Source organism: Lampetra fluviatilis, chromosome 18 (assembly GCF_964198595.1).
Source record: "Lampetra fluviatilis chromosome 18, kcLamFluv1.1, whole genome shotgun sequence".
Lineage (NCBI taxonomy): Eukaryota > Metazoa > Chordata > Hyperoartia > Petromyzontiformes > Petromyzontidae > Lampetra > Lampetra fluviatilis.
This window is the reverse complement of record NC_136292.1, coordinates 13,960,089-13,985,746: the sequence shown is the minus strand read 5'-3', so window position 1 is coordinate 13,985,746 and position 25,658 is coordinate 13,960,089. Positions and strand designations below refer to the sequence as shown.

Genomic DNA, 25,658 nt, shown 5'->3' with positions numbered 1-25,658 from the left:
GACGGCAGATCTCACCATGGACGGTGCTGATTCAGGGAGGAGAAAGGGGCCGGGAGATGGTGGTCAACATCCGCCGACTGAAGCCGTGGTGAGCAGCCCCCGAGGGGGGGAGCCCCGCCGTCCAAGTACCCCGAAACCCCGGGGTCCCCCCACCCCCCGTGCCCGGGGGCCTCGCGCAGTATATGGGCCCCACGGAGCCCCGGGCTCCGAGGGGCCCCGGGCGGGGCCGGGGGCGACGAGGACGGCGACCCTTAAACCCCACCGCCTCTGAGTTTGTTCCCCAGCCCGCAGGTGCCAGAGGCCGAGGGGAGCCGTTGGAATGGAGGAGGAGACCACCGCCGGAGCCCCAGGAGACGGAGCCGCCACCCCCGAGGCCAGCCACAAGGGCCGGGCGAATCCCGCGGACCCCGCGGCGATACCTCGTGGGGGCAACCCAGGCGAGGTGCTCCAGTCAACCCGGGACGGGGACTGGCACCCCGGGGGGCTATGTGGTGCCACAGCAACGGGGCCGCTCTGCCGAGCCAGGGAGCCGCCCGGCTTCCACCACCGCACTGCCCCCCATCACCCCCCCCACATAAGCACGCACCCGCACCCACGTAGGGCCTCGTGGTCGGGTCACCTACCCTGAGTTTTCACCCGAGGGCCCCCTCGGGGGGTTACCCCACGATTTCTCAGGGCCAGGGAATTGGACAGGACCCTTCCCAGGCCAAGTAACACTGCGGCGCCGTGGGCGGATTTGAGATCGCACGACCACGGCGAGCTCAGAGAGCCCCGCAGTTAGAAACGCATACAAACACAAACACGGGTCAGCAGGGCAGATAGCTGGGATCAGGACCCGGGGCGACTGATTGGTCGAAAGGTCAAAGGCCGGCGGGATCGCAAAAGAGCGGGAAATCCTAGGCTCAGGATTGGTCGAGAGACCAAGGCGGTCGGGACGGGGGCGCCTAGCCTTTGATGTGAATAGTTTAAAAGAAAACGCAGGGGCAGTAGGGAACTCTCTTCTCCTGGAGTTTTGACACGGAGTCAGCGACGAGGGAGTCATCGGGCGAGCCGCTAGATTGTCTGCAGGACGATCTGAGCGCCGCAAGGTCACCAAGAACTACAGACGGTATCGTATTACGCGCCTTACAACACCTCAGAGCGGAGAGTAGGATCCGTAGGAGAGGGTTAGTTCGGGGTAAGGACGAGTAGGAAAGCGGTTTAACAGAGAGCGCAGCATAGAATAGGGCTGCACGCCACCAGAGAGTGGGTTAGAAGCGCCTTGCTGGCCCGCACACACACACGGGTGGCTCGGTGGGTTAACAAGGGCTAATAAAATCTCGAGCGTAGTAACAAAACCGTGTTGTTGGGTGTTTTTGAACGTGGTATTAGCGTGCACTGCATTCGCGGGTGTGTGGTCGTTGTATGCGTAAAGTGCGGCGCGGTGGTGGGCCCCTGACCCCCAACCCCGCTTACGTGTGCTCGTTACTTGCGTAAGCTCTCGGCGTGCGTAATCGGCGTACCCCAGGTGCGCGATCGTAACGTGAGCGGCCAGCGCGGCGCAGAGCGGCGCAAGAGTGGGTATCGCGTGTGGAGCTGTGTGTGGGTGTGCGCGTACGTAATTAACCATGCCTGCTACGCGGACCCGCGGTGGAGGGGAATCCTCGGGCGACGGCTCCTACACCATGGGTGAGGAACCTAGCAGCGGTTCGCTTAGCAGCGGGGGGGCGATTGGTGATGTTAGCCCGGCCGTTGGCATTATCGAGGGAGGGATCTCGGGGGCTAGCGACCCCCACATATGCAAGGAGTGTGTGATGGCGTGTTTGTGTACATAGAGTGGGGAGCGGTAGTGTAGCGGTTAGCACACTGCACTCTCAATCTGCCCACCTGAGTTCGATTTTCGCTCAGTCAACAACAGTGACGATTATCTGAACCGGTCTTGGGCCTCCTCTAGGTCGTCTCAACCTCAATTGAGTACCTGGTTCAGTGTGTAAACATCACCTCTGGGGAGACAAAGGCGGCCGGGCGAGGTACTGGCCACCCACCCCCTCGTGTGCCGTGTCGGCCTTCAAAGGTGCTCGCTAACAGCCCTTGCTCCAACAATCTGTAAAGGCTATACGGGGGATCTTTATATTTGTTAAGTATATGTGTTTTGATGTGGGGAGCGGCGGTGTAGTGGTTAGGGCACTGTGCTATGACTCCAGTGACTTAAATTCAATTCGCGCTCAGGGCCAACATGATAACTGAATTTGTTCCTGGACCTCCCCAAGATTGACCCAGTCTTAAGTACATGGTGAGGTGTATAAACATCAGCACTGGAGGTCAAGGCAGCCCAGCGTGGTCCTAGCCACACCATCTCCGGTTCAGATAACTGTCACTGGTGTTGACCGTGAGCGGGAATCAAACTCGGGTCGCCGGGTTCATAGTGCGATGCGCGATCTGCTACTGGACTACTGATCCCCACATGTATACACACACTGACAAAAAAATGAACATACACACACATTGACACACGAGGGAGGAGCCGTGTGCTAAGCGTGTTCCGGGAGCTGCTCTCTCACCGTCTCTCAAGGTCATCTATCCCTGACCTCCGGCTACCTTCTCCACTTTGAATGTGCCAGGGCGCTGTCCCTGCATAAAGGGATTCCTCGGGGGCCCTGAAACCGTGAGTCCTTAATATCATCGAGAAGACTTGGCAAAGGAAAAAAGAGCAAGGGTAGGTGACTGCAGTGGTTAAATGTAAATGGAGTTGCGTGCATTTTCTGTAGAAAGGAAAGGGTGAAGTAGAAATGAAGACATCATTCTCAGACAAACATGGAAGCTGCCAACAATGGGAAAAAAAAAATAAGGAAAACCCGTCAATGTTTTAGCTTAAAACATAGAGGGTCAACGAGGTAAGGAGCAACACGTGAAGAGACTTTGATACTTCCGGAATTACTGACCTGCCTTGGGTACGTTAAACAGAATGTAGATGATGTGATTATTATTATTTTGCTTGTTTACCCACGAAAGCCTCACTGAGTCCCCGACTCTTTCACGAGGGCCCTGCCAGATTCTTACACAAGGGGGCGATGTTGCTGTTGTGCAATCACATTTGAATAATTTGCAGGTAATTTTTCGGCATTGGGATGTTTGGTCAATACCGGTAACAATGTGTGTGGGGAGTGGTAGTATAGCGGTTGGCACGCTGCGCTACGAACCCGAGTTCGATTCCTGCTCACGGCCAACACCTTCGACAATTATCTGAACCGGTACTGGGCCTCCCCTAGGTCGACTCAGCCTCAAATGAGTACCTGATGCGGTGTGTAAACATCGGCACTCGAGACATAAAGACAGAGAGTGTGGTGCTGGCCACCCACCCTCTCGTGTGCCGTGCCAGCCTTCATAGATGCTCACTAACATCACTTGCTCCAACAGTCTATTACAGGCTATACGGTGGGTCTTTGTTTTTGTCGTTCGCGACGAGAGGAAACTGAGGAACCCGGAGCAAACCCATGCAGAAGAACAGAGTTAGAACGTACAGACTCTACGCAAAAAGAAGCCCGAGCCGGGAATCGAACCCAGCCCCCTTGTTGCATAGAGGCGCGAGTGTTACCCACTATACCACCACCCTGCCTGCTACCCCAGACAAGAGGGTGGTCTCTTGTTAGCGAGCACCTATTGAAGCCCGCGTGGTATTTCACCGAAGCCACGCGATGCTGCACTTTCACTTTCGACTTTGTACAAACCAACACATCAAGTACTCATTTAACAACCACATCAAAGTACTCACTTAAAGCTAAATCTACCGAGAGGAAGCCCAAGCCAGGTTCTGATACCATGTGCCACTGTGATGTACATGGCAAGAAATTGAGCCCAGATCAAAAGGTGCTTAGCATGTGTTAAATATTATGACACATATAACTACAAAGTTACACACGTCTGCATCCACGTCCACACACGCCTACACACACCTCTGTATTCACACACGTCTGCATACAACAACAACAACCGCCATTCGCCACTAATTGGCGGTGACGTCACCACGACGCTTGTGCCAGGCCATGTGCACCTTGAGGCCACGTGAAGTGTCGAACGCCCGCTGGCAGGTCACGGGGCAGACTGAGATGACCGAGATGACTGGCTGATGCACCGCCTGTGCCCCCTACTGTGCCAACTTGCTGTGCTTTAGCCACCCGGCGCTACGCTCGTTGTTGTGAGCGTCGCTCCTCCGCCCTCCGTTGTTGCTGGAGGGCGACTGCCTCCAACTGCCCAGTAGCGTCCTTCACGAGCATCCTCTACAGAGGCCGATCTTGACACCGCTGGTACCAGTCATCGGCAAGTCCACTCAGCTCCACGTCCACCTGTACCACATCACTCCATCTCTTCTCTAGCCCGTGCCGCGCCCGTTTAGCCCCCTCGATCCGGCCGAACAAAAGGTGTTTCGGCATGCGGTGGCTGGGCATGCGGGCTACATGACCCAGCCAACGCAGCCTTGCCTGCCGGAGGAGCTCACCGATGGGACTTTGCCCAGATCTTTCAAGGATTTGTGAGCTCCTCACACAATCCAGCCTGGTTAAATCCAGGATGGATCGTAGGCAGGCCAGCCTTAATGTTTCCAACCGGCGGAGATGCTCCATTAAGGGCGTCCACGTTTCGCAAGCGTAGAGATGGGAGGGAATGACTGTGGCCGAGAAGACTTGAAGCTTCGTGCGGAGCGACAGACCAGGTAGCTTCCACACAGCGTTACGCAACCAATGAAAAGATATTGCCGCTCGACTGATTCGGAGTGAGACCTCTGCTATTAAACTGGAGCTGGTCTGCATACACACACGACCATACACACACACGTCTGTATACACATACACACGTCCACACACACATACACACACACTCCCCTCCCCCGCTGCCCCAACCTCCTGGAGGCCGCAGGCAGCAGCCTTGCCTTACCCGGGCGCTTCACGGGCGCCGTATGGAGCCTGTTGGTTGCTTAGCAACTGCGCTGATGCAAGCGCCAATCGTCGCCGTGGTTACCACATTATCTCTGCGGCGACTACACCCACGTTAACCCTTGGACTGCAAGACGCGGAATGCCAGGAAGGGAGAGAGGGAGACGCGGAGAGAAGGGCGAGCGGGATACAGAGACAGAAGGGAGAGAGGGAGGGAGAGATGGCAAGAGAATAGAATTAGAGCAGAGGACAGAGGAGAAAAAATTAACCCGTAAAAACAAAGTTTTTCACTCTAAATCCTTTATATGCGTGGCGGCTAGAGTCCTCTCGTCCTCTGGCTTGAGATGGCTGCCACCTATGGGTCAGATGATTGTCTGCCAGCATTAAGCAATTGGTAGTTAAATATTTAAAAAAATTCCCTAAACAGTGAAAATTAATTGTCACGCACAACGAGTCTGTGTGGAAAATGTCAGCTCAATTGGATCACGGGAAGTGGGTTAAAAAACGACTGAAAGATTTGCACGGTCGTAAGCAAGCAAGCAAGCACGCAAGCACGCAAGCAAGCAAGCGAACTTAATATAAAGGATTTAAAAAGGAGAGGGAGGAAAGGAGGAGAGGTGGGAGAAGAGGAGACCAAGACAGGAGAAGAGAAAGAGGGAGACTTAAGAGAAAGAAGTAAAATCAAGTCGATGGAGTGAGATTAATGAGAGAGGAGGGAAAGAAGAGAGTGCAGTGAGAGAGAGAAGAGGAGGACGAGGGGAGTGGGATGGTGGGAAGCGCTGGGTAAACGGGGGGCTTCGCACCAAACGGAGCATTGAAAATCAGAACGTCAAAAAACGAGAGAGACCAGAGCCACAGCATCCATGAGCAGGCAATGGACGCTTCACCTCTCAATTTCCAACTCTGGCCATGAGCGCTCCCAAGTCACCGGAACATTCTGAGCTCATTGACGTCCTGTGCGGAGCCCCACTCCGCACTGCGTGTGGCGTCCTCTGCAGTGCGGCCGCTCCCCTGAGCGCGTTACTGCACATGAGCCAAGTGGAGTCTCATCATGGCCGTGTAAATGTACAGAACCCTCGTCTCATCCAATACAGAACCCTCGTCTCATCCAATACAGAACCCTCTCTCATCCAATACAGAACCCTCTCTCATCCAATACAGAACCCTCTCTCATCCAATACAGAACCCTCGTCTCATCCAATACAGAACCCACGTCTCATCCAATACAGAACCCACGTCTCATCCAATACAAAACCTGTGTCATATCAATACACCCCCATTCCTCATCTGATACAGGATCCTCGTCTTGTCCGATAGTGAAAACTCGGTCTCGTTTGTGATAGAACACTTGCTCGATCAGATACACAACTCTTTTATCATTTCATGTATTGTCAGATGCACAACACTTGTCTCATGTGATGCAGAAGACGTTCTGTCTCATCTGGTCCATGGCCTCTCTGTTCCAGAATTATGTAAACGTCCAGTAATTCATAGCAGGATTGACTAAATATTCAATGTGAGTAATTGACCGCCTTGTTCATAGACGGCTGCGTGCGGTGTTTGATAGTGGTATGCAGATAAAGGGTAGAGTGGTGGCTCGGTGGTGAGTGCTCTAACACAACGAACCCGGTCACCACTGTGACACGGGGGACACGGTGACACGGGTATATGGGGACAGGGAGACAGGAGAAGATGGTCAAGGGGAAGACAGTCATGTGGTAACATGGTAACATCGTGACATGGGGACCCGGGAAGACGGAGACACAGGGACGCGGGGACACAGGCTATGCCTCACCTGGCGAGTGGTGGTGGGGAGTCTGGCGGCGTATGGAAGACGTGTGAGTAGGACTGGTAGGGTGTCTTGCGCAGGGCCTGCAGCAGGCTGGGCCGGTACTCGGGGTCAATGCACCACAGGGAACCCTTGCCAATGCCCTGTAAACACGCACACACACATGCACACATACAGTGATACCTCGGTTTACGAACTTAATTCGTGAACTGACTCTGGTCGTGAACCGAATTGGTCGTGAACCGAGGCACATTTTCCCATAGGGTTCAATGTAAATCCGGTTAATCCGTTCTGACCTTTTTTTTTGGTTTTTGAAGCACAAAAATATGAAACAAATTACAATACACATTAGTACTGTACAGTATAGTAATGTATAAAGAGAGAACACTAACCTTGCTTGAGATGACTTCAGTAAGCACTCAAACGGGTGAACTGTACAATACAGTAAGTACAGTATTGTACAGTACAGTAGTACAGTACAGTACTGTACAGTGATACCTCGGTTCACGAACTTAATTCGTGAACTGACTCTGGTCGTGAACCGAATTGGTCGTGAACCGAGGCACATTTTCCCATAGGGTTCAATGTAAATCCGGTTAATCCGTTCTGACCTTTTTTTTTGGTTTTTGAAGCACAAAAATATGAAACAAATTACAATACACATTAGTACTGTACAGTATAGTAATGTATAAAGAGAGAACACTAACCTTGCTTGAGATGACTTCAGTAAGCACTCAAACGGGTGAACTGTACAATACAGTAAGTACAGTATTGTACAGTACAGTAGTACAGTACAGTACTGTACAGTGATACCTCAGTTCACGAACGCTTTTGTTTATGAACAACTCGGTTCACGAACAGACGCATGTATAAGAAAACACATATAGAGACATGAAATGAACCCTCGTCACATCCGATACAGAACCCTGGTCTCATCCAATACAGAACCCTGGTCTCATCTTATACAAAAACCTGGTCTCATCCGAGATAGACTCCTGGTGTCATCCGATACAGAACCCTGGTCTCACCCGATACAAAACCCTGGTATCATCCGATACAAAACCCTGGCATCAGCCGATACAGAACCCTGGTCTCACCCGATACAAAACCCTGGTATCATCCGATACAGAACCCTGGCATCAGCCGATACAGAACCCTGGTCTCATCCAATACAGAACCCTGGTCTCATCCGATATAGAACCCTGGTCTCACCCAATACAGAACCCTGGTCTCACCCGATAGAAAACCCTGGTATCATCCGATACCGAACCCTGGCATCAGCCGATACAGAACCCTGGGGCTCATGCGATACAGAACCCTGGTCTCATGCGATACAGAACTTTGGTCTCATCTGATACAGACACACACATTTGATCCAGAAGGCAGGTAAAACAGACCAGTGCGCTGTGGTATGCATACACACCACATCATGCATGCATCCATGTATTTAAAACTGAGTCAATATAAAGGAGGCCCATGACAGGTTCAGATACCACTTGCCACTGATGAGATAACACATTTGCATCCACATGATGCATGCTGCTCATAATGTGTGGACGCGTACGGTGACGTTAACAAGCGAATTACTCCATAATATGTAAACGTTGGTTGCATGTCTGCTGCACCTATGCTATCGTTTCAAGTGCTGGTTAAGTCGATATTATAATTGGTGTTATCAGTTTTATCGGTATTGAGCTATCAAGAGCCACGGCACGCCGGGATGAAGATCGGCCATTGGCTCCAGAACTCCAAGAGTTGGCACTGCCTCGTGTTCTGTTGCAGCCACTTCAGTAGGCCTCTTTAGCCATAACCAGGGCAGAGTGATTTGCTTCATGTCAGTCGCCCGTTGCGCTTCAGCAGATCCGAGCCATGAGAGCTGGGTTGGGCCAAATTGCGCAAACAAACAAAATGAAACCAAGACAGGTTGAGATGGGGGCTGAGATGGAACCATAAATTCAGTGCGCACAAGAACCGGTCTAATGATGATGTCATGGCGGTTAGAGGCCTGCGTTCAATCCAACCGGCTGGCTCAACGGCTCTGACACAGCCATTATGCACCTCTCGGCCACCACACCTCCAAATTGGTGTGTTAACCCCAACGCAGAGAGAGAGATAACACACCTCAAGGGGCCCCCTGCCTGATTAAACCTGAGGGGAATCGAATTGAGGTCACAAAATACAGGACTCCCTCGTGGGGCCCTTCACGTAGGGATCCGTTGCTCTTGGGTCAAAGCCACAAAGGGCTCACGTGAGACATTCAAACACCCCCACACATTTGGTTTCTCCCTTAATTCCACCCGGGCCATGCTTGAGGCCCAGCCTCAATGAAGCCGTACAGGACGCGGAGCAGCCCCCCCCCCATCAAAGGGGGCAGGGGGTGCCGTCTCAAGCTGGGAGCTGCGCCTTACGGAGGCGCTCCCACTGTAGTGCCGTCCCTCTCGGGCCGTCGTGACAGCACGGGGGGGGGGGGTCCACAAGCAGCGCATCTCACTCCGAGATCGCCGCATCTCACTCCGAGATCGCCGCATCTCACTCCGAGATCGCCGCTGGGCTATTTGTCATTTAAGAAACCCACATTTAGTCTGAACGATAATTACACGTAGATTGCTTTCGCAGGCAATATTATCGTTCATCGTTTATTTTGTGTTAGATCGCACATGGATCTGGCAAAAATTAAATTCGTGTCCAAGGGTCCGAGAGATGCCCGATGCAGTTTCAAGCGAAGCGTCGCATTATCTAATCGCTAGCTGTGGCTGTGAAAGTCGCTCTCCTGCCTCACCAGTGGGCGAGCTGAAACAATAAGAACTGGTGCGTAGTTAAAGCGCTTTGTCCGCCACGTGCAATTTTTATTTGTTTGGCTTTGTCGGGTGGTGGAGGGTCTTACGACATAAATTTGACCAGATCGTTACTTGCATTTAGTAAATATGCACTTTTCGCATTCAAGCTGCAATGGTGAAATCTCACCGATTGAGAATGTAGAGTTCACCATGTCCTAGCCACACTACTGGACATGTGACGCAATGAGCCGAAGAATCATCGTTGCCACAACTCCTACAGGTGGCGGGAGCCTCACAGTGTCACAACAGGGGACCGCCGTGGAACACCACATACCACAGAAGCAACTCAACAGGAGCCACTGGCAACACCAAAACAATTTCATTGTCAAAACAACAAATTTTATTGAAAAATACGTTAGCGTATAACGTATTGCGAACCAACGCCGCGATACCTAGGCTCTGTTGGCGGTGAATGGCATCCGATTCATTCTCACAAGCTCCAACCCAACTGTGCAGTCAGCGTCAGAGCAAGTGGTGTGGAAGCGTCCCTTTGTTGGCGGTCACCTTGCGGCATCTAAACCTCACGTCGGCACGCCAGCCAGTGACCCCAGTGGACGAAGCCACGGGACTCCTGGCTCTGGAAGGGCTCACTTCACTCGGTCCCACTCATGTGGCACTAACTAAGCAGCTGCTCCTTCACTCTCGATAAAAAACGGGTTCGCCGCTTGTCGCTCATCGGATATATATTTATATTTACAAATGTGAATGCGCTGAGCTGGGCTAGGGGGCTGTATTAAGTGGCTTGGTGGGCGAGAGAACTGTGGGCTCATCGGTCGCTAACTTGATGAGCCGATCCCACAGCGCCGAAGAGCTCAGCTTGGCAGTAGCGGCACAGGAGAGGACGCTGCCGCTCGCTCGCACGCTGCGGCGCCCAGCACTATCTTAATTGAAATCCCACGCACGACGCCTCCCCGTCATGATTAATAATTGATTGGATTGTAATGTATTGTTGAGGCCAGGGGCTCAAGAAAGTTTTTGTTGTTGTTAGTTGCGTTTGTGAGAATACAATTATGGCGGCTTTAATTGTTGTGATGTGACTGCACTCGCGTTTAAAGCGGGCTCACAAATTATCCCCACTGAGCAATTTTTACGTTTAAGGCGTTATTACAGCGGGTGTGTGTGTGTTATTTACACCAAGGTGAAGGACCGCGTGGAGAAACACAACAGACGTGCGCTGGCGAGGGCTGCTCCAGATACATACACACACCGCCACCTACCCCTCGTTCAGCTTCATGGATTGTAAGCGCTGTATGGTTTGCGAGTGCCTATTAAGGCTGGCATGACAAAAGAAGCGGAGCCAGCAATCGTGCAAGATCACAGACTGCCTGTGTCTCCCAGGAGCTTAACTGATTGTGTTCACGTTTACGGTGACTTTCAGACCGCGTTCCACTCACTGGCATGGTGCAGTGTGCAGAGTAATGTATGGTGTCGTAATTGTATAGTAAATATATAGCAGTGTGATACACATTAGGGTGGGTAGAATAATACATAATGTTATATTAAAATGGATAAGGCAGCAACTGCAGCAGCAGCAGCAACTGCAGCAGCAGCAGCAACTGCAGCAGCAGCAGCAACTGCAGCAGCAGCAGCAACTGCAGCAGCAGCAGCAACTGCAGCAGCAGCAGCAACTGCAGCAGCAGCAGCAACTGCAGCAGCAGCAGCAACTGCAGCAGCAGCAGCAACTGCAGCTCCCTTTGATGCTGTTAATCCTGCATAATGCACATGCATATGTAGTACTAATCACATTCCTGCATTTCCCATAAATATGCTAAATTCCTCTTGATATGCAAATTCCTTTGTCAAGGCGCCCAGCTTATATATATGCTCCAAGCTCGTGTGTTGTTTCATTCAGACTCTGTCGCCTCGACGGACCTGGTTTTCACCTGAGGATGGCTGCTTGCGTTGTGGCCGAAACGTCGTGAGAATTATTTTATTTTATTATGTTTTATTTTTATTATTTTATGACTTCCCTTCTACGTGACTTTACCGAAAAAACCAAGGAGATGAATCCCTGCAGTCACGAAAGCTTTAAATCGAAAGGCCACTTTAGGTTGAGTCGACCTAGTGGAGGCTGAGGATAGATTCCAAACCAAATCACATTGTAGTTGTGCCCTGTGAGGGCAGCGGTTTAGCAAGATGTGATACAGAGAAAACGCACATTGAGTCATGAACCGCTGAAACTCAAAACCCAATGCTTCCACATTCAAAGCATACAACAAGCATGCGTACATAGCGCACGCACGCACATGCGTGTCATCATATATGTGCACAACACACAGTAGAGGACACAAAAATTCACACGGAGATTCATATTTGCATATAAACACAATAAGCGAATACAAATTCATACATAGGACCCAGATTAGCACAACGATAGCAATAACCATGACTTATTTACCCAGGAAATCCACTCTTACTCTTTCCTTTCAGGAGGATCCTACTTCAATGGGATGTGGTTTTGCCAATACCGGTTATATTGTATCTTTTATTTTTAGCTATGGGAGGAAACCAGAGAACCTGGAGGAAACCCATGCAGAAGCAGGCGAGAAAATACAAAATTCCATGTAGATTGGCACCCAAGTCAGATATCGAACCCTGGTCCTTCATGCTGTGAGGTGCGAGCTTCGCCACTGTGCCAGGCTGCCCGCACACAAACAGCAGAAACAGTGGGCAGATGGAGGCATGTGGCTGTGTTGGTAGTTTAGCAGTCACGGCTCGCTCTCCGCCGACTCCCAGTTGAATCCCACATGGGGCGAGCGCGCCGGCGAGTGCACATACAGGAGAGCACGCATTCACGAGTGCGTGTTGGTCGCATGGCATGTGACCAACACATTACATGTCAGTTTAACACGTAGGCTTTCGCGACCAATGTCATCCATAAATAGCTTTTTTTTTGGGTTAGATAGCGTAAACGTAAATGTGTCGTTAAATCCGCCACAGCCAATTATTAAGGTTTATCACGTAAACAGAACATACCAATTCGTTACTAGTACAGCAGACCGGTGTGTTGAAGAGCAAATTCACAACATTTACAATCTGAGTACGACGTTTCGCCAGTAATTACAACTAGCTTCATCAGGCGACAGCCAGATTTGAGAAATCCTCCTGTTTCCTGCCATAAATAGAGGGGTAGATGTGAGATTGTATCACTACCAGCGATACTCACCTGACGTGGTGGTACACCACCACATGACACGATTAATATCAAGCAGAACAAAGCCTCTCTGATTGGTATTTATCGGGTTTAAAAGGGGATTGGTTCGATGCAGGGAATTTGAAGGGATTGGAGGAGAAATACAAAAATGGAAAGAGCGGAAAACGGAGGATGATTGATAGGGAGGTCGGTTGGGATCCGTTCGAGAAAGTAGGAAAGGTGATTGGCTGGAGAAAAAGTGGGTCAAAGAACCTTACAGAAAGGGGTTTGAGGGATAAATAAGGGGAAAACGCGAGAGCTCGGCATGCTTGGAGTGAAGGGAATCCTTGCAGACTGTGTCTCATGCCCGACAGACTGCTGTGTCGGGTGTCACTACACATATGTAATGCTCTTAGCTCTTAGCATTGTCCCGACCACCAGCTCAACAGAGTTGAAGGTCTGGTCATATTCTTGTTTAGGCCAGCAATTCAAAAAGTTTTCTTTCACTCCTGCTTGATTGGTGGGTGGCCACAATTTCAACCCTTTCAATTTGGTGGCCTACACAATAACTTGGCCGCATGTTCAGCACTTGTTGAGCTACTACACAAAGCACTGCACACAGCCAAGCTCCAGTGAGCATCACAAACCTCCTGCAGATAAGGAATATAAGGGGTCTCTTCCTCGCTCTTCAACACAAACACTCAACCCCCACCAAACGCCGACCGTAGGAGACGCAGGTCATTCTCATTTGCAGCACCGCACACCTATGGAATAACCTCCGCGAGACAATGAGACGCTCCATCGCCTGCATAACTGCATTCAAGATTACAACTGAACACAAGCTCACCCACAACGATTAACTTACAGCAACATCTCTAATGCGGGCATGGTGGTGGGGAATTATTTGAAGAACATAAATATTGTTTCGTTCTTTTTGATTGGGTTTTTTTGTACAGATTTAATACTTCTTAAAATTATATTTGCTGTAATATTTTTGTGTGTTTTTGATGTGATGTCGCCTTGAAAGGTGCCACAGATTTGTTAAAAATGAAATCAACTTGACTTGGCCTGGACAAGGCTGAGAGACCTTGCACATGCAATGCGTTGGTCACGTGACACGCACGCAAGACTGCTGCCCCATTGTCACAGCTGCCACAGGAAGATGGAATTGAATCGGGAGCCTATAGATTGTAAGTCCAATGTGCTGCTGCTAACTATTATACCACTGTGGCAGCTGCCTTCGTTTCTCGGTTACAAAGGTTTCGACAACGATGTGTTTATTGCTGTATACCGGAATAAACCGGTTTTAACCCTAAGTATTTATTAGTATCCCCAGCCATGCTCCGAGCAGCACTCTGCTCGCAGTTGGGAGTCGAGAAGTAGACTCCTGTTAGGATGATAAAACGAGTGCCACTTTGTGGGACATGAACAATAACGTGGAGTTGTTGGCTCCCACCACGAGCATCTGGGAGAGTCATCAGTGGCTCGGAGCCACCAGCGGAAGCGAGGCACTGCCCCTGGGCTCGTTTGAGGATCGAGACTATGCGATGAGTCACGTGTTTCTTTGGATGTTGACTGTGACAATGGAAGCACCACACGATGACCGCCCATCACGGACCGCCACGGTGAAAGGTGATGCCACACGGATGCGGGGGGTTTCAACGCCCGCGTCACAAGCGGCGGCGGTTGCTGTTGCGGTTCATCGTTTCATGCAGACATCATAAATCGCCGGGTGGCTGGAACCGAACCCCGTGCGCGCTTTTGCAGGCAGGGGTGACGGCGCTGGCCAGAAAAAGCCACCGCAGTTATATTAAACAAAAAAATATATTCTGCAAAAGGGGAAAAAATGTAGTAGTAGGTTTTTTTGTTCCTTAACCTGAATGGAAAAAATCTGCATTTTCCCCATTTTTCCCCACTGTGTGGAAAAATTCTCAAAGCCTGTGTAACATCAGCCTTAAAAATAAACAGGCAGAGGTGGCTCATGGGGGGCTGGTGAGCGCACGCTTACGCACACACGCACGTCAACGTCAGAGTCACCAAGACCAGAACCCCCATCATCTGGGTTCGAAAAACATGGGCGCCCACCCACGCTGGATTTTAACCACAGGCTTTCAAGTGGTGGTCTAAACAATAACACAGCCACACCGTTCAGCTCTTTTGGGCCAGTGGTCTGGCCAAGGCTGAGAGACTTGTACACGCAATGTGGTGATCGCATGAGAGGCGTTCAAGGCACGATGGGGGTTTGCGTCTTCCTGACTTCCTGTAAAAGTGGTCCCTCGACCTATTCACCCTCAGTGGCACACTGGTCACCCCCTTGTCATAAGATGTGACATTTTTAAATAGCCAGATGGAGCGCTGCTTAGTCACCACTCGTTCATCAATCATGAGCACGTTTGGTATCCGTCCCATTCTTACAGAGAAAGGCTATCGCCACGAAGCAAGGTACTGCACTTCACACAGTCTGCAGTAGGCAGGTGATGTCGCGATGTGTCATCCCAATTGAGACATTCGTAGGTAAACTTTTAAATATTATGCCATGACGCCTATTCTCTGGCTAATACCACCTGACAGACTCGAACAGGACCCACCGTTGGGGCCACATCACCGCCACCCGAGGCTCCGTGTTTAAAGATGATTACTGAACTTGCTCGAGAGCTCACTTCTAGAACCGTCGTTGCTCAATAAACGGGGTGCCCCGCGTCCTTCAGGGTGGCAAGCTCGGTGGCTTCCGCTGCTCACCACAGCTTGTGCAGAGCATCAGGCCCAATGCGCGGAGCAGCAGGCTGCATGCGCAGAGCAGCAGGCCGCATGCGCAGAGCAGCAGGCCGCATGCGCAGAGCAGCAGGCAGCAGGCCGCATGCGCGGGGCAGCAGACCGCATGCGCGGAGCAGCAGGCCGCATGCGCAGTGCAGGAGGCCGCATGCGCGGAGCAGCAGGCCGCCTGGGTGAGCTCAGCTCCACTGGTGACCTCCTGAGAGTCGTAGGTGTCGACTCTCCTCACTAACGGGTGAAGTGCACCTCACCGTCCATAGCACCTTAATGAAATAACTTCACATGCAGGTTTTCGTGGTCAACATTATGATTAATAACATGTTTTTTTTGCATTAGGCCACAATTATCTGGCCAAATTTGTGTCATAAGACCCTCCTCCACCTGACATGCTTTTTTGTTCTGACTTCCTGGATGTTGTCCTGAAGTTTCTTGGTGCAACTGAAAGTGAAACATCCCGTCTCCAATTGAGCTGAATCTGGTTGTGAGAATCACTCAACTCACCAGTGAGTGAGCTGAAACAGTCATAATGGGCGTGTTAAACGCTTATACACTCAACACTAACATTTGTTTGGTTATGTTTAGTGGTAAAAAGGTCTTTCGACAAAAAATGCTGCCAGATCATTGCATGGCCTAATCCAAAAATAAACGATGAAAGACTGTGGATAACTGTTGAACTATTGCGGGTACGATTGAACAGTCAAACACGATTTAATGCGACATCGCTGTTATTTAAATGATAAAGGTGCGTAGCTAACTCTCATTGTCTCTCTCCAGCGATAATGAAGTGGAGGAATTGTGGTGCCACGACCACGGAGCAAATCCGCAAGCGCCGTGACTCCCTCCCGCCCCCCGCAATAAACACACACCCGCACTAAACACACACCCGCACGCAGCGCACCCACGTAGTGTCCTGGCAGGGGGTTGCCTGGCACATCGGGTTTTAATCCAAAGGGCCCCTATGGGGAGAGTCCCACGGTTTCCCGGTGCCAGGAGATTGGCCGACCCCCACAGGACAGGTTACATTGCGGTGCCCATAAATTGGGTTAAAATTGTATGGGCGCAAAAAGAAACGGTTCCCTGGGCTAACTGCAATGAGTTACACACAACATTGGGGGGAGGACAGAGGGTGGAATATTAGGCACCCTGAGCAAAGCAACCTGAGCAAGGCACCCAGAGCAAAGAACAATGGGTAAGGAGCGAAAAGAGTGTAAAAAAAACGAAGGCTCAAACTACTGGGCACGGGAGAACAATGGTTGGGAGGCAGAGAGCAGACCCGAAGACTAGAAATAAAGAGCAAGACCGAAAGCTAGGACGACTGGGCACGGGAGAACAATGGATGGGCGGAGCGGCAGCGAGAGTATAAAGGTGGGAGCCCCGGGACAATTGGGGCAGTTGTCTACAACCTCCGGGCCATCACGACCCACTCCCTTGCCTACCATCCTGCCTCTTCAAGCCGCTCACAGCATCCGTGTGATGCCAGCGAGTGCTGACAGTGATTGGGCAAGTCTTCTCTCGTCCTTCTCCCTCCGACTCTCTCAGCGTCCGTGGGACACCGCATGTCCAGTTTAAAGGTACGTGGTAGGACGTTTGAGTAGCTGAGTTATGCTAGGCTCTCCTCACGAAATATTCCTCCTCCGGGTCATGCGTATTAGCGCCATTAATAAACTCTCGTACAGAATATCGGCGTAGTGTGATTTCTGTGTGTGTGGGCAGAACCTCGGCGTAGCGTCTGTGATCTGTGTGTGGCGCGTATGCGTGGAGAGATGTGCCCGGCGTGAGTGCAGGGCTGCAGCGTGGGGGTGGTGCGAGTGATTTGAGCGTGAGTGTGAGGCTCGTGTACTGCAGCACATATGGCCGCTGTCGTTTGCGCGTGCTTGCGCTCGCGTGTGCGCTTCACGCAGCGCGTTTACACAGTAGAAATAGCGTTAGTGCCCCATAGTCCTATCCCCGCCGTTCCTTTTCCGCTAACATTAGCCTCTTTGCACATTGGGTTAAGGCTTATCCGTTTCTGTTGATTAGCGCTCGGCTTGTGCGGGATAACCTCGGTGGTGGTAAGCCAGCCGTTCAGATATGTCTCTCAGAGAGGGCGCTGGCGCTGGATGGCCGCTCACCCGATCGGCGGGGGCCCGGCGAGAGGCGGCCGACGAGGAGGAGGGGGGAGTGTAGGGGGTGGACGTCGCGCCCCGCCTGCTCACGGGGAGCGGGGAGGTAGACGTCGGCCCCCAAAAAATGACTATTGTACTTGTTTTGAAGCTTTCGTGACTGCAGGAATCCATACTCTTTGCTTCTTTTGGTAAAGTCAAGTAGTTAGAAAAAAATAATAGTGATCTATTTTTTTTCTACCTACATGACTTTAACGAAAGAAACAAAGAGTATTGTACTTGTGTTTATGTTATTGTGCTTGCGTTCATGTGTTTATGTACTTGTGTTTATATGCTTGTGTTTATATGCTTGTGTTTACAGTGAGGGAAAAAAGTATTTGATCCCCTGCTGATTTTGTACGTTTGCCCACTGACAAAGAAATGATCAGTCTATAATTTTAATGGTAGGTATAATTGAACAGTGAGAGACAGAATAACAACAACAAAATCCTGAAAAACGCATGTCAAACATTTTATAAATTGATTTGCATTTTAATGAGGGAAATAAGTATTTGACCCCTCTGCAAAACATGACTTAGTACTTGGTGGCAAAACCTTTGTTGGCAATCACAGAGGTCAGACGTTTCTTGTAGTTGGCCACCAGGTTTGCACACATCTCAGGAGGGATTTTGTCCAACTCCTCTTTGCAGATCTTCTCCAAGACATTAAGGTTCCGAGGCTGACGTTTGGCAACTTGAACCTTCAGCTCCCTCCACAGATTGTCTATGGGATTAAGGTCTGGAGACTGGCTAGGCCACTCCAGGACCTTAATGTGCTTCTTCTTGAGCCACTCCTTTGTTGCCTTGGCCGTGTGTTTTGGGTCATTGTCATGCTGGAATACCCATCCATGACCAATTTTCAATGCCCTGGCTGAGGGAAGGAGGTTCTCGCCTAAGATTTGATGGTACATCGCCCCATCCATCGTCCCTTTGATGCGGTAAAGTTGTCCTGTCCCCTTAGCAGAAAAACACCCCCAAAGCATAATGTTTCCACCTCCATGTTTGACGGTGGGGATGGTGTTCTTGGGGTCATAGGCAGCATTCCTCCTCCTCCAAACACGGCGAGTTGAGTTGATGCCAGAGAGCTCCATTTTAGTCTCATCTGACCACAACATTTTCACCCAGTTGTCCTCTGAATCATTCAGATGTTCATTGGCAAACTTCAGACGGGCATGTATATGTGCTTTCTTGAGCAGGGGGACCTTGCAGGTGCTGCAGGATTTCAGTCCTTCACGGCGTAGTGTGTTACCAACTGTTTTCTTGGTGACTATGGTCCCAGCTGCATTGAGATCATTGACAAGATCCTCTCGTGTAGTTCTGGGCTGATTCCTCACCGTTCTCATGATCATTGCAACTCCACGAGGTGAGATCTTGCATGGAGCCCCAGGCCGAGGGAGATTGACAGTTCTTTTGTGTTTCTTCCATTTGCAAATAATCGCACCACCTGTTGTCACCTTCTCACCAAGCTGCTTGGCAATGGTCTTGTAGCCCATTCCAGCCTTGTGTAGGTCTACAATCTTGTCCCTGACATCCTTGGAGAGCTCTTTTGTCTTGGTCATGGTGGAGAGTTTGGAATCTGATTGATTGATTGCTTCTGTGAACAGGAGATTAGGAGCACACTCCCTTTAAGAGTGTGCTTCTAATCTCAGCTCGTTACCTGTATAAAAGACACCTGGGTGCCATACATCTTTCTGATTGAGAGGGGGTCAAATACTTATTTCCTTCATTAAAATGCAAATCAATTTATAACATTTTTGGCATGCGTTTTTCTGGATTTTTTTGTTGTTATTCTGTCTCTCACGGTTCAAATAAACCTACCATTAAAATTATAGACTGATCATTTCTTTGTCAGTGGGCAAACGTACAAAATAAGCAGGGGATCAAATACTTTTTTCCCTCACTGTATGTTGTTGTGTTTATGTTATTGTGTTTATGTTTTTCATTTAGTCGTTTTGCTGACCCAGATCAGTCACTCTTGCAAATATGTCGAGGCTTGTCTCTCGAGTTCTCACCTTGCTAAACTAAACAAAATTGAGACTTGATTTCTCTGCTCGATAATATCACAAAGTGAAGAAACTCTGCGTGCACCAAGCCAGTGTGCACACGTAGCCCACGTGCAGCACGGTAATCACGACGACGCAGCGAGCACGACTCTCCCCGTCCCGTCTCCCCTCTCACTCTCTGCGTCCCCTCTCCCCTCTCCATTTCCACGTCCTCTCTTCCCTCTCCCTGTTCCCTCTCTGCATCCCCTCTCCCCTCTCCGCGTAACATCTCCACATCTCCTCTCCCCATCCCTTCTCTCTGTCCCCTTTCTGTGTCCCCTCTCTCTCTCACTGTCCCTTCTCTGCATTCCCTTTCCCTGTCCTCTCTCCGTGTTCCACCGTGACGCAGACTAAACAAAAACAACAGGACCCCCCCCCCGTCGCGTCCTGTGGCTGGCCACAGCGCTCCGGGTGCCGCATCTCTCGCGTCAAGACACAGCAGCAGCATCCCGTGGCAGCACGGGCCTGATGGACCCAGAACAGAGCAACACATTATACAATATACGTAATTGATATTTGGGTTAAGCCATGTGTAATGCGTGCGTAAACGGCCTCGCGGATATCACGTCACGGCGGGAGGGGTTAGGTCACGTGGGGGAGAGGGGTAAGCTCTTAAGGGTGGTAACCGGAAGAGACGGGAGGAGAGTGTGGGAATAAAGACAGGAGGAGGCCACGCAGGGCAGAGGGTGGAGAGTGGCGAGATCGCCACGCGGTGAGACTCGGCACCGTCGGCCAGCGGTGTCCGGGCACGGGTGGAACGGAGAGCAGCGGTGGAGCTGCAGCGAGAGCAGCTGAAAGACTGCACAAGGGCGGAGAGACTGAGAGGGAAGCCTGCAGCGGAGCTGCATCGGGAGTGGGGAAAAGGCTACGTGAGCGACGGCAGCTGTCAAGCTGCCAAGCGGGAAGGCTCTGAGCGAGGGCCGTGTGGGACAAGTTGTAAGAACCCAAATAAAGGACAACGGAGACAGACACAGTGAAAGAGTCCTTTATTACACTGGTGTCAGAAGTGAAACGGCATGTCAAAACAGCTCAGAAGAAAGAATATTCCTGCACCATCATCTGCTACATCATCCGACGACGACGACCTTCCTCAGGCTGTGGACCTGCCTGCGATGGAGGAGGAGATCCGTGGGGGAACGAGTACGGGTCCGGGAGTACAAGATGTCGCCACGTCGGTGGACCCGTCCGCGCCGGAGGACGCGGACTTACGATGGAGACAGATGGCGGCGCAGCTGGAGACCTTGAAAATCGTGCTGGCGCAACTGTGCGACCTCGTCACGCCGAGGATGGCGTCGGGGAGGCCCGGTGGTGATCCGCAGGCCTCCGCCTTGCCTGCGCTGTCAGCGCCATCTGCCACGCGGCACGAAGACGCCATCTTGGGCGTGGCAGGGGAAGAACGGCGGGAAGCCGCCATCTTGCGCTCTCCGCGGCGGGGGGCCGCCATCTTGGACACGTTGCGATGCGACGCCATTTTGAATATGCCGCGTGATGAGTCACCTGCTGAGGACGGCGCAGCAAGGAGTCGCAGTCGTCATCTGACAACCGTTAAAGAATTCTCCATCGGTGGCGATTGGAGTGCTTTCGCCTGCAGATTTTTGGCGGCGGTGCGCTCCGCCAGGTGGACTGACGCAGAGGCACTGGAGGTTCTACCAACTCTTCTCGACGATGAGTCGGTGCAATTCTTCCGTTCTATAAAGGCCGAGAAAAAGAAAACGTTGAGAGGAGTTTTCGACGAGATGGCGGATGCATACGAGCCGCCGGATGATGCTCACCGCCGGTTTGTTCAACGCCAGCGAGCACCCGAGGAGTCGCCGGTGGCATACAGGGTTGCTGTCTTGGAGTTAGCCATGGCCGCATACCCGGAGACGGAGCCTGACCTACTCGAACCCCTCATTTTGGGCAAAATGCTCGAGCTGTCCCGGGATTTGGGGATCCCTATGCCGGTGTGTGGCCACGAGAAGCTGACATCCCGGGCGGCCGCAAAGTGTCTGGATGCCCAGTTTAACCTACGCCGCTGGAAGCAAGTCACGGCGTGGACGGGGGGGCCCATCATCGAGGGAGGTGCCGTGGGTTGGGATCCCAAAAAGGCGGTGTACGTTCCTGACGGGGGGGGGGCCCGCAGGAGCTGACAGCCGCCTCTGCTCAGTGGTCGGCCCGCGGTGGACCGGGGCCGCGATCTGCGCCGCCGACGCGGGAGCGTCGGGATGGGGGGCCTGCGGCACGGCGCAACGACATTGAGTGCTTCCGCTGCGGTCGTAAGGGCCATTACGCCAGGGACTGCATCCCAGGTCCGCCCCAGCAGGAGGCCTCGACAGCAGACGTGCCGCGGAAGGATCCTCCAGGACAGGCAAGTCGGTGCGCACCAGATACCCGGCAAGGCTTGACAGCTCATTCATCACCATTGTCGCGCTATCCGGGTGTTGTTAATAACGGGAGGCCATCGACTGGGCCATGTCGCTCAGTAACGCAGTGGCGTAAATTGGCACGGCGGGTCGTCGCGGCCGCTACTGGTTCGTCCACTGTACCGGGTTCTTTACAGGGGGTGGACGTGCGCATTTTAGTGGACTCCGGGGCGTCCGCGACCATTATATCGGATGTAATTTTCCATCTGTTGGGCATCCCACCAGAGGCCGTGCGTCCGGTTTACGATTCCTGCGTTGCGGCGAACGGGGGTAGTATGGGCATTGTGGGCCAGGTGGACGCCAATATATCTATCGGGGAAGTGTCGGCCTCGGGAATTGTGTTAATTTCGAGGTCCCTTGCGGTTCCGTGTTTGTTGGGAACTGATTTTTTGGCCAAAATGCCCATTCTAATTAGAATTAATGAAAACTGTATCGAATTACCGGGGGGTCATAAAATTACATTTCTGCCGTCGCCCTGGGGGCGACCTGCTCCGGTCGGCCAGGTGCAGGCGCTGTCCGAGGTATCTGTTGACATTCCACCGGGCTCACAGATGCTTATCCCTTTGCGGTATCGGAAACCTCTACCTGGTCGGGAGGGAGCAACTGGAGTTTTGTTATCGCCGTCCGCTACTATAACGGGTGGATCGGCGCTCGTAGGGGCACAGACTATTATCCGGCCGGACCAGCAGCCATTTTTGCAAGTGCTTAATGGGAGTATGGAAAATGTGTGTGTGCCGGCTGGAACAGTTGTGGCACACGCCACCACAGCGTTTACGGCCCAGGACTATCTGGGCCGCCGGGAGATGGTTGCCGGTGTTTCGGCCTATGCGGCCCCAGATAATCGCTGGATAGCCGAATTGTGCGGGGAAAATTCTTCCCTTTCCGGGGAACAACGGTTCACGCTTCGCGCGCTATTGTTGAATTATTCGGATGTGTTTAGCTCCGACGATCTGGACTTGGGACGCACCTCCCTGCTTTCTCATCATATTGACACGGGGGACGCTGCTCCTATTCGGTTGAACTCGCATCGGATGAGTCCGGCGGAGCGAGATCATGTTCGAGGGGCAGTGGACGACATGTTGGCTGCGGACATAATCTCTTCATCTAATAGCCCATGGGGTGCGCCTGTTGTCTTGGTTAAGAAGAAAGACGGGAAATTGCGATTTTGTGTGGATTTTCGGAAATTGAATAAAGTGTCCGTGGCAGATGCGTACCCCCTGCCGCGTATGGACGATTCCCTCGATACCTTGTCGGCGGCGAAGTTCTTTTCGACGCTGGATCTCTCTTCGGGATTCTGGCTGCTTCCCCTCGATGAGCCCTCGCGGGAAAAGACTGCTTTCCGTACGCCGCAGGGGTTATTTCAATTTAATTGTCGGGTTGAATGCTGCCCCCGCCACATTTCAGAGGTTGATGGAACTGGTATTAACGGGGTTGCAGTGGGAGACATGTCTGATATATTTAGACGATATTATCGTCTTCAGCCGCACATTTGACGAACATTTACTGAGGTTGGAGGCGGTGTTCGCCAGGATGCGTTCCGCAAAATTGAAATTTAAACCTAAGAAATGTCATCTACTGCAACGGTCCGTGCGCTATTTGGGACATATCGTTAGTGCGGACGGGGTTGCCACGGATCCGGACAAGACGGCGTGCATCCGTGACTGGCTAACCCCGGCCACGGTGGGGGATGTGCGTCGGTTTTTGGGGTTTGCCTCATATTATCGTAGGTTTGTTCCCAATTTTGCAACGATCGCGAGGCCTCTGCACACCTCCTTACGGGTAAAGGACGGAAATTTGATTGGGGACCGCCGGAGGAGGCGGCGTTTCAAGGCCTGCGCGATCGGTTGGCTACGGCGCCGACGTTGGATTATCCAGATTTTGATCACCCCTTCATTCTGGATACGGACGCGAGTGACACGGGCATTGGGGCCGTGTTGTCGCAGTCCAAAGGCGGTGTGGAGCGCGTGGTGGCGTACGGTAGCCGGGTTTTGTCCCCCGCCGAAACCCGCTACTGCATCACTCGCCGGGAACTTTTGGCTATTGTTTACTTTCTCCGCCTATTTCGACCGTATCTCTACGGCCGTTCGTTTATTGTGCGCACGGATCATGCGGCCTTGCAGTATGCCCTGAAGGTGGACCAACCATCCGGCCAGCTGGCGCGGTGGTTGGACACGCTGCAGGAATTTTCCTTCCAAATTCATCATCGGAAGGGGGTGCATCACGCGAATGCGGACGCGCTCTCTAGGTTGCCGCAGCGATCCCCTTGCGCGTGCGCGTCGGGGACGCATAGGTGTGCGCCGATCCAGCAGCCCCCTCAGCCTGTTGCGTTGGCGGTCGAGGTGCCTGAGGCTCCATTGGGGCCGGCTGATGGGGTTTTGAACCTTCCAAGGGCTGTATGGATTCGTGAACAAATGCTGGACGATTCATTGGGGACCCTGCGGAGTCGGGCTGCGAAAGAGAGTGGGGGACCGGGTTCTGGGGGAACGCCGGGAACCGCTCTCCGCGATGGACTGCTGATGTGGAGGGAAGGGTTAATTGTCTACCTACGTGACCGAAAGAACCAAAGAGGAAAATTCATAATAGTCATTCAGATGGACAGTCCTTAAAGCGTGTAGCCATTAAAATGATTTATAGTAAAAACTCTTATTTGCAGACCTCATATCTGCTACCGTTATCCACTCCGCCAAACAATGCTCCAATTATCTGCTGAAGGAACTCTTCCAGTTCGCAAGTCTGTTTGTTCGTTCATTGTCTGGAGGTCATTGCTTCCCTTCAGCGATTCCTCTGGCAGATTGTTAGCACATCTTATTGTTGAAGCATCCTCCTCCTTTTCCTCCTCGTCATCCTCAATTGCTCCCTGTGTTTTTTTTTTTCTCTAGTCACATTCTTTACTACTGCATACAGCAGTCTCGCTGCAGGGCGACTTTATTGCAGAGAGCAAGAGTCACCAGCAAACAGCGGTTAAGGAACCCCGACTGTATGTGGTCATCCGTAGACGGGTCACCAGGGAGTGACCTCTTGGAGGAGCTAAAGCCATCCAATTATCTGCATCTTCAGGGCCAAAAAGAGTGACCTGGAAGTGGTGGTAAATTAACCACAATATCCACGAATTCACCCGAATATCCACAAATTAACCCGAATATCTATGAATTTACCCTAATATCCACAAATTCACCCTAATATCCACTAATTCACCATAATATCTACTAACTCACCCTAATATCCACAAAGTCACCCTAATATCCACAAATGTATCCTAATATCTACTATTTCACCCTAATATCCTTTAATTCGCCCTAACATTCACAAATTCACCCAAATATCCACAAATTCACCACAACATCCACAAATTCACCCTAACGTATCCACACCTGAGGTGAGTGATGGCGATCTCGCGTAAGAGGGGAAACTGTCTCATGGCGAGGTGGCTGCGCTGCACCTAAATCACCGCACGATTCTCTTGAGATAAAACAAACGCACAAACATTGCTGCAGATTTTGAATCACTGTGGCAAGAGTGCCTTGAACATTCGCCCACGTCACAGTTCAATTAATTTGCTTTTGGTGCTTTTCTGGCGATTATTCCGCCCGGCGGCGGTGTCAATGCACGCGTCTCGCGCAGTGGATATCACTTTAC

General features: G+C 51.6%; 1 protein-coding gene across 1 annotated transcript in view; it reads right to left on the bottom strand.

Annotated features, from left to right (window-relative positions):
* LOC144937290 (uncharacterized) overlaps positions 1-25,658 on the bottom strand; it is a 147,065-nt gene that overhangs the window by 90,434 nt on the left and 30,973 nt on the right. Inside the window, exon 3 of the mRNA XM_078864697.1 lies at positions 6,703-6,839. Coding sequence (XP_078720823.1) covers positions 6,703-6,839 — 137 coding nt within the window. The remainder of the gene's footprint in view (positions 1-6,702; positions 6,840-25,658) is intronic.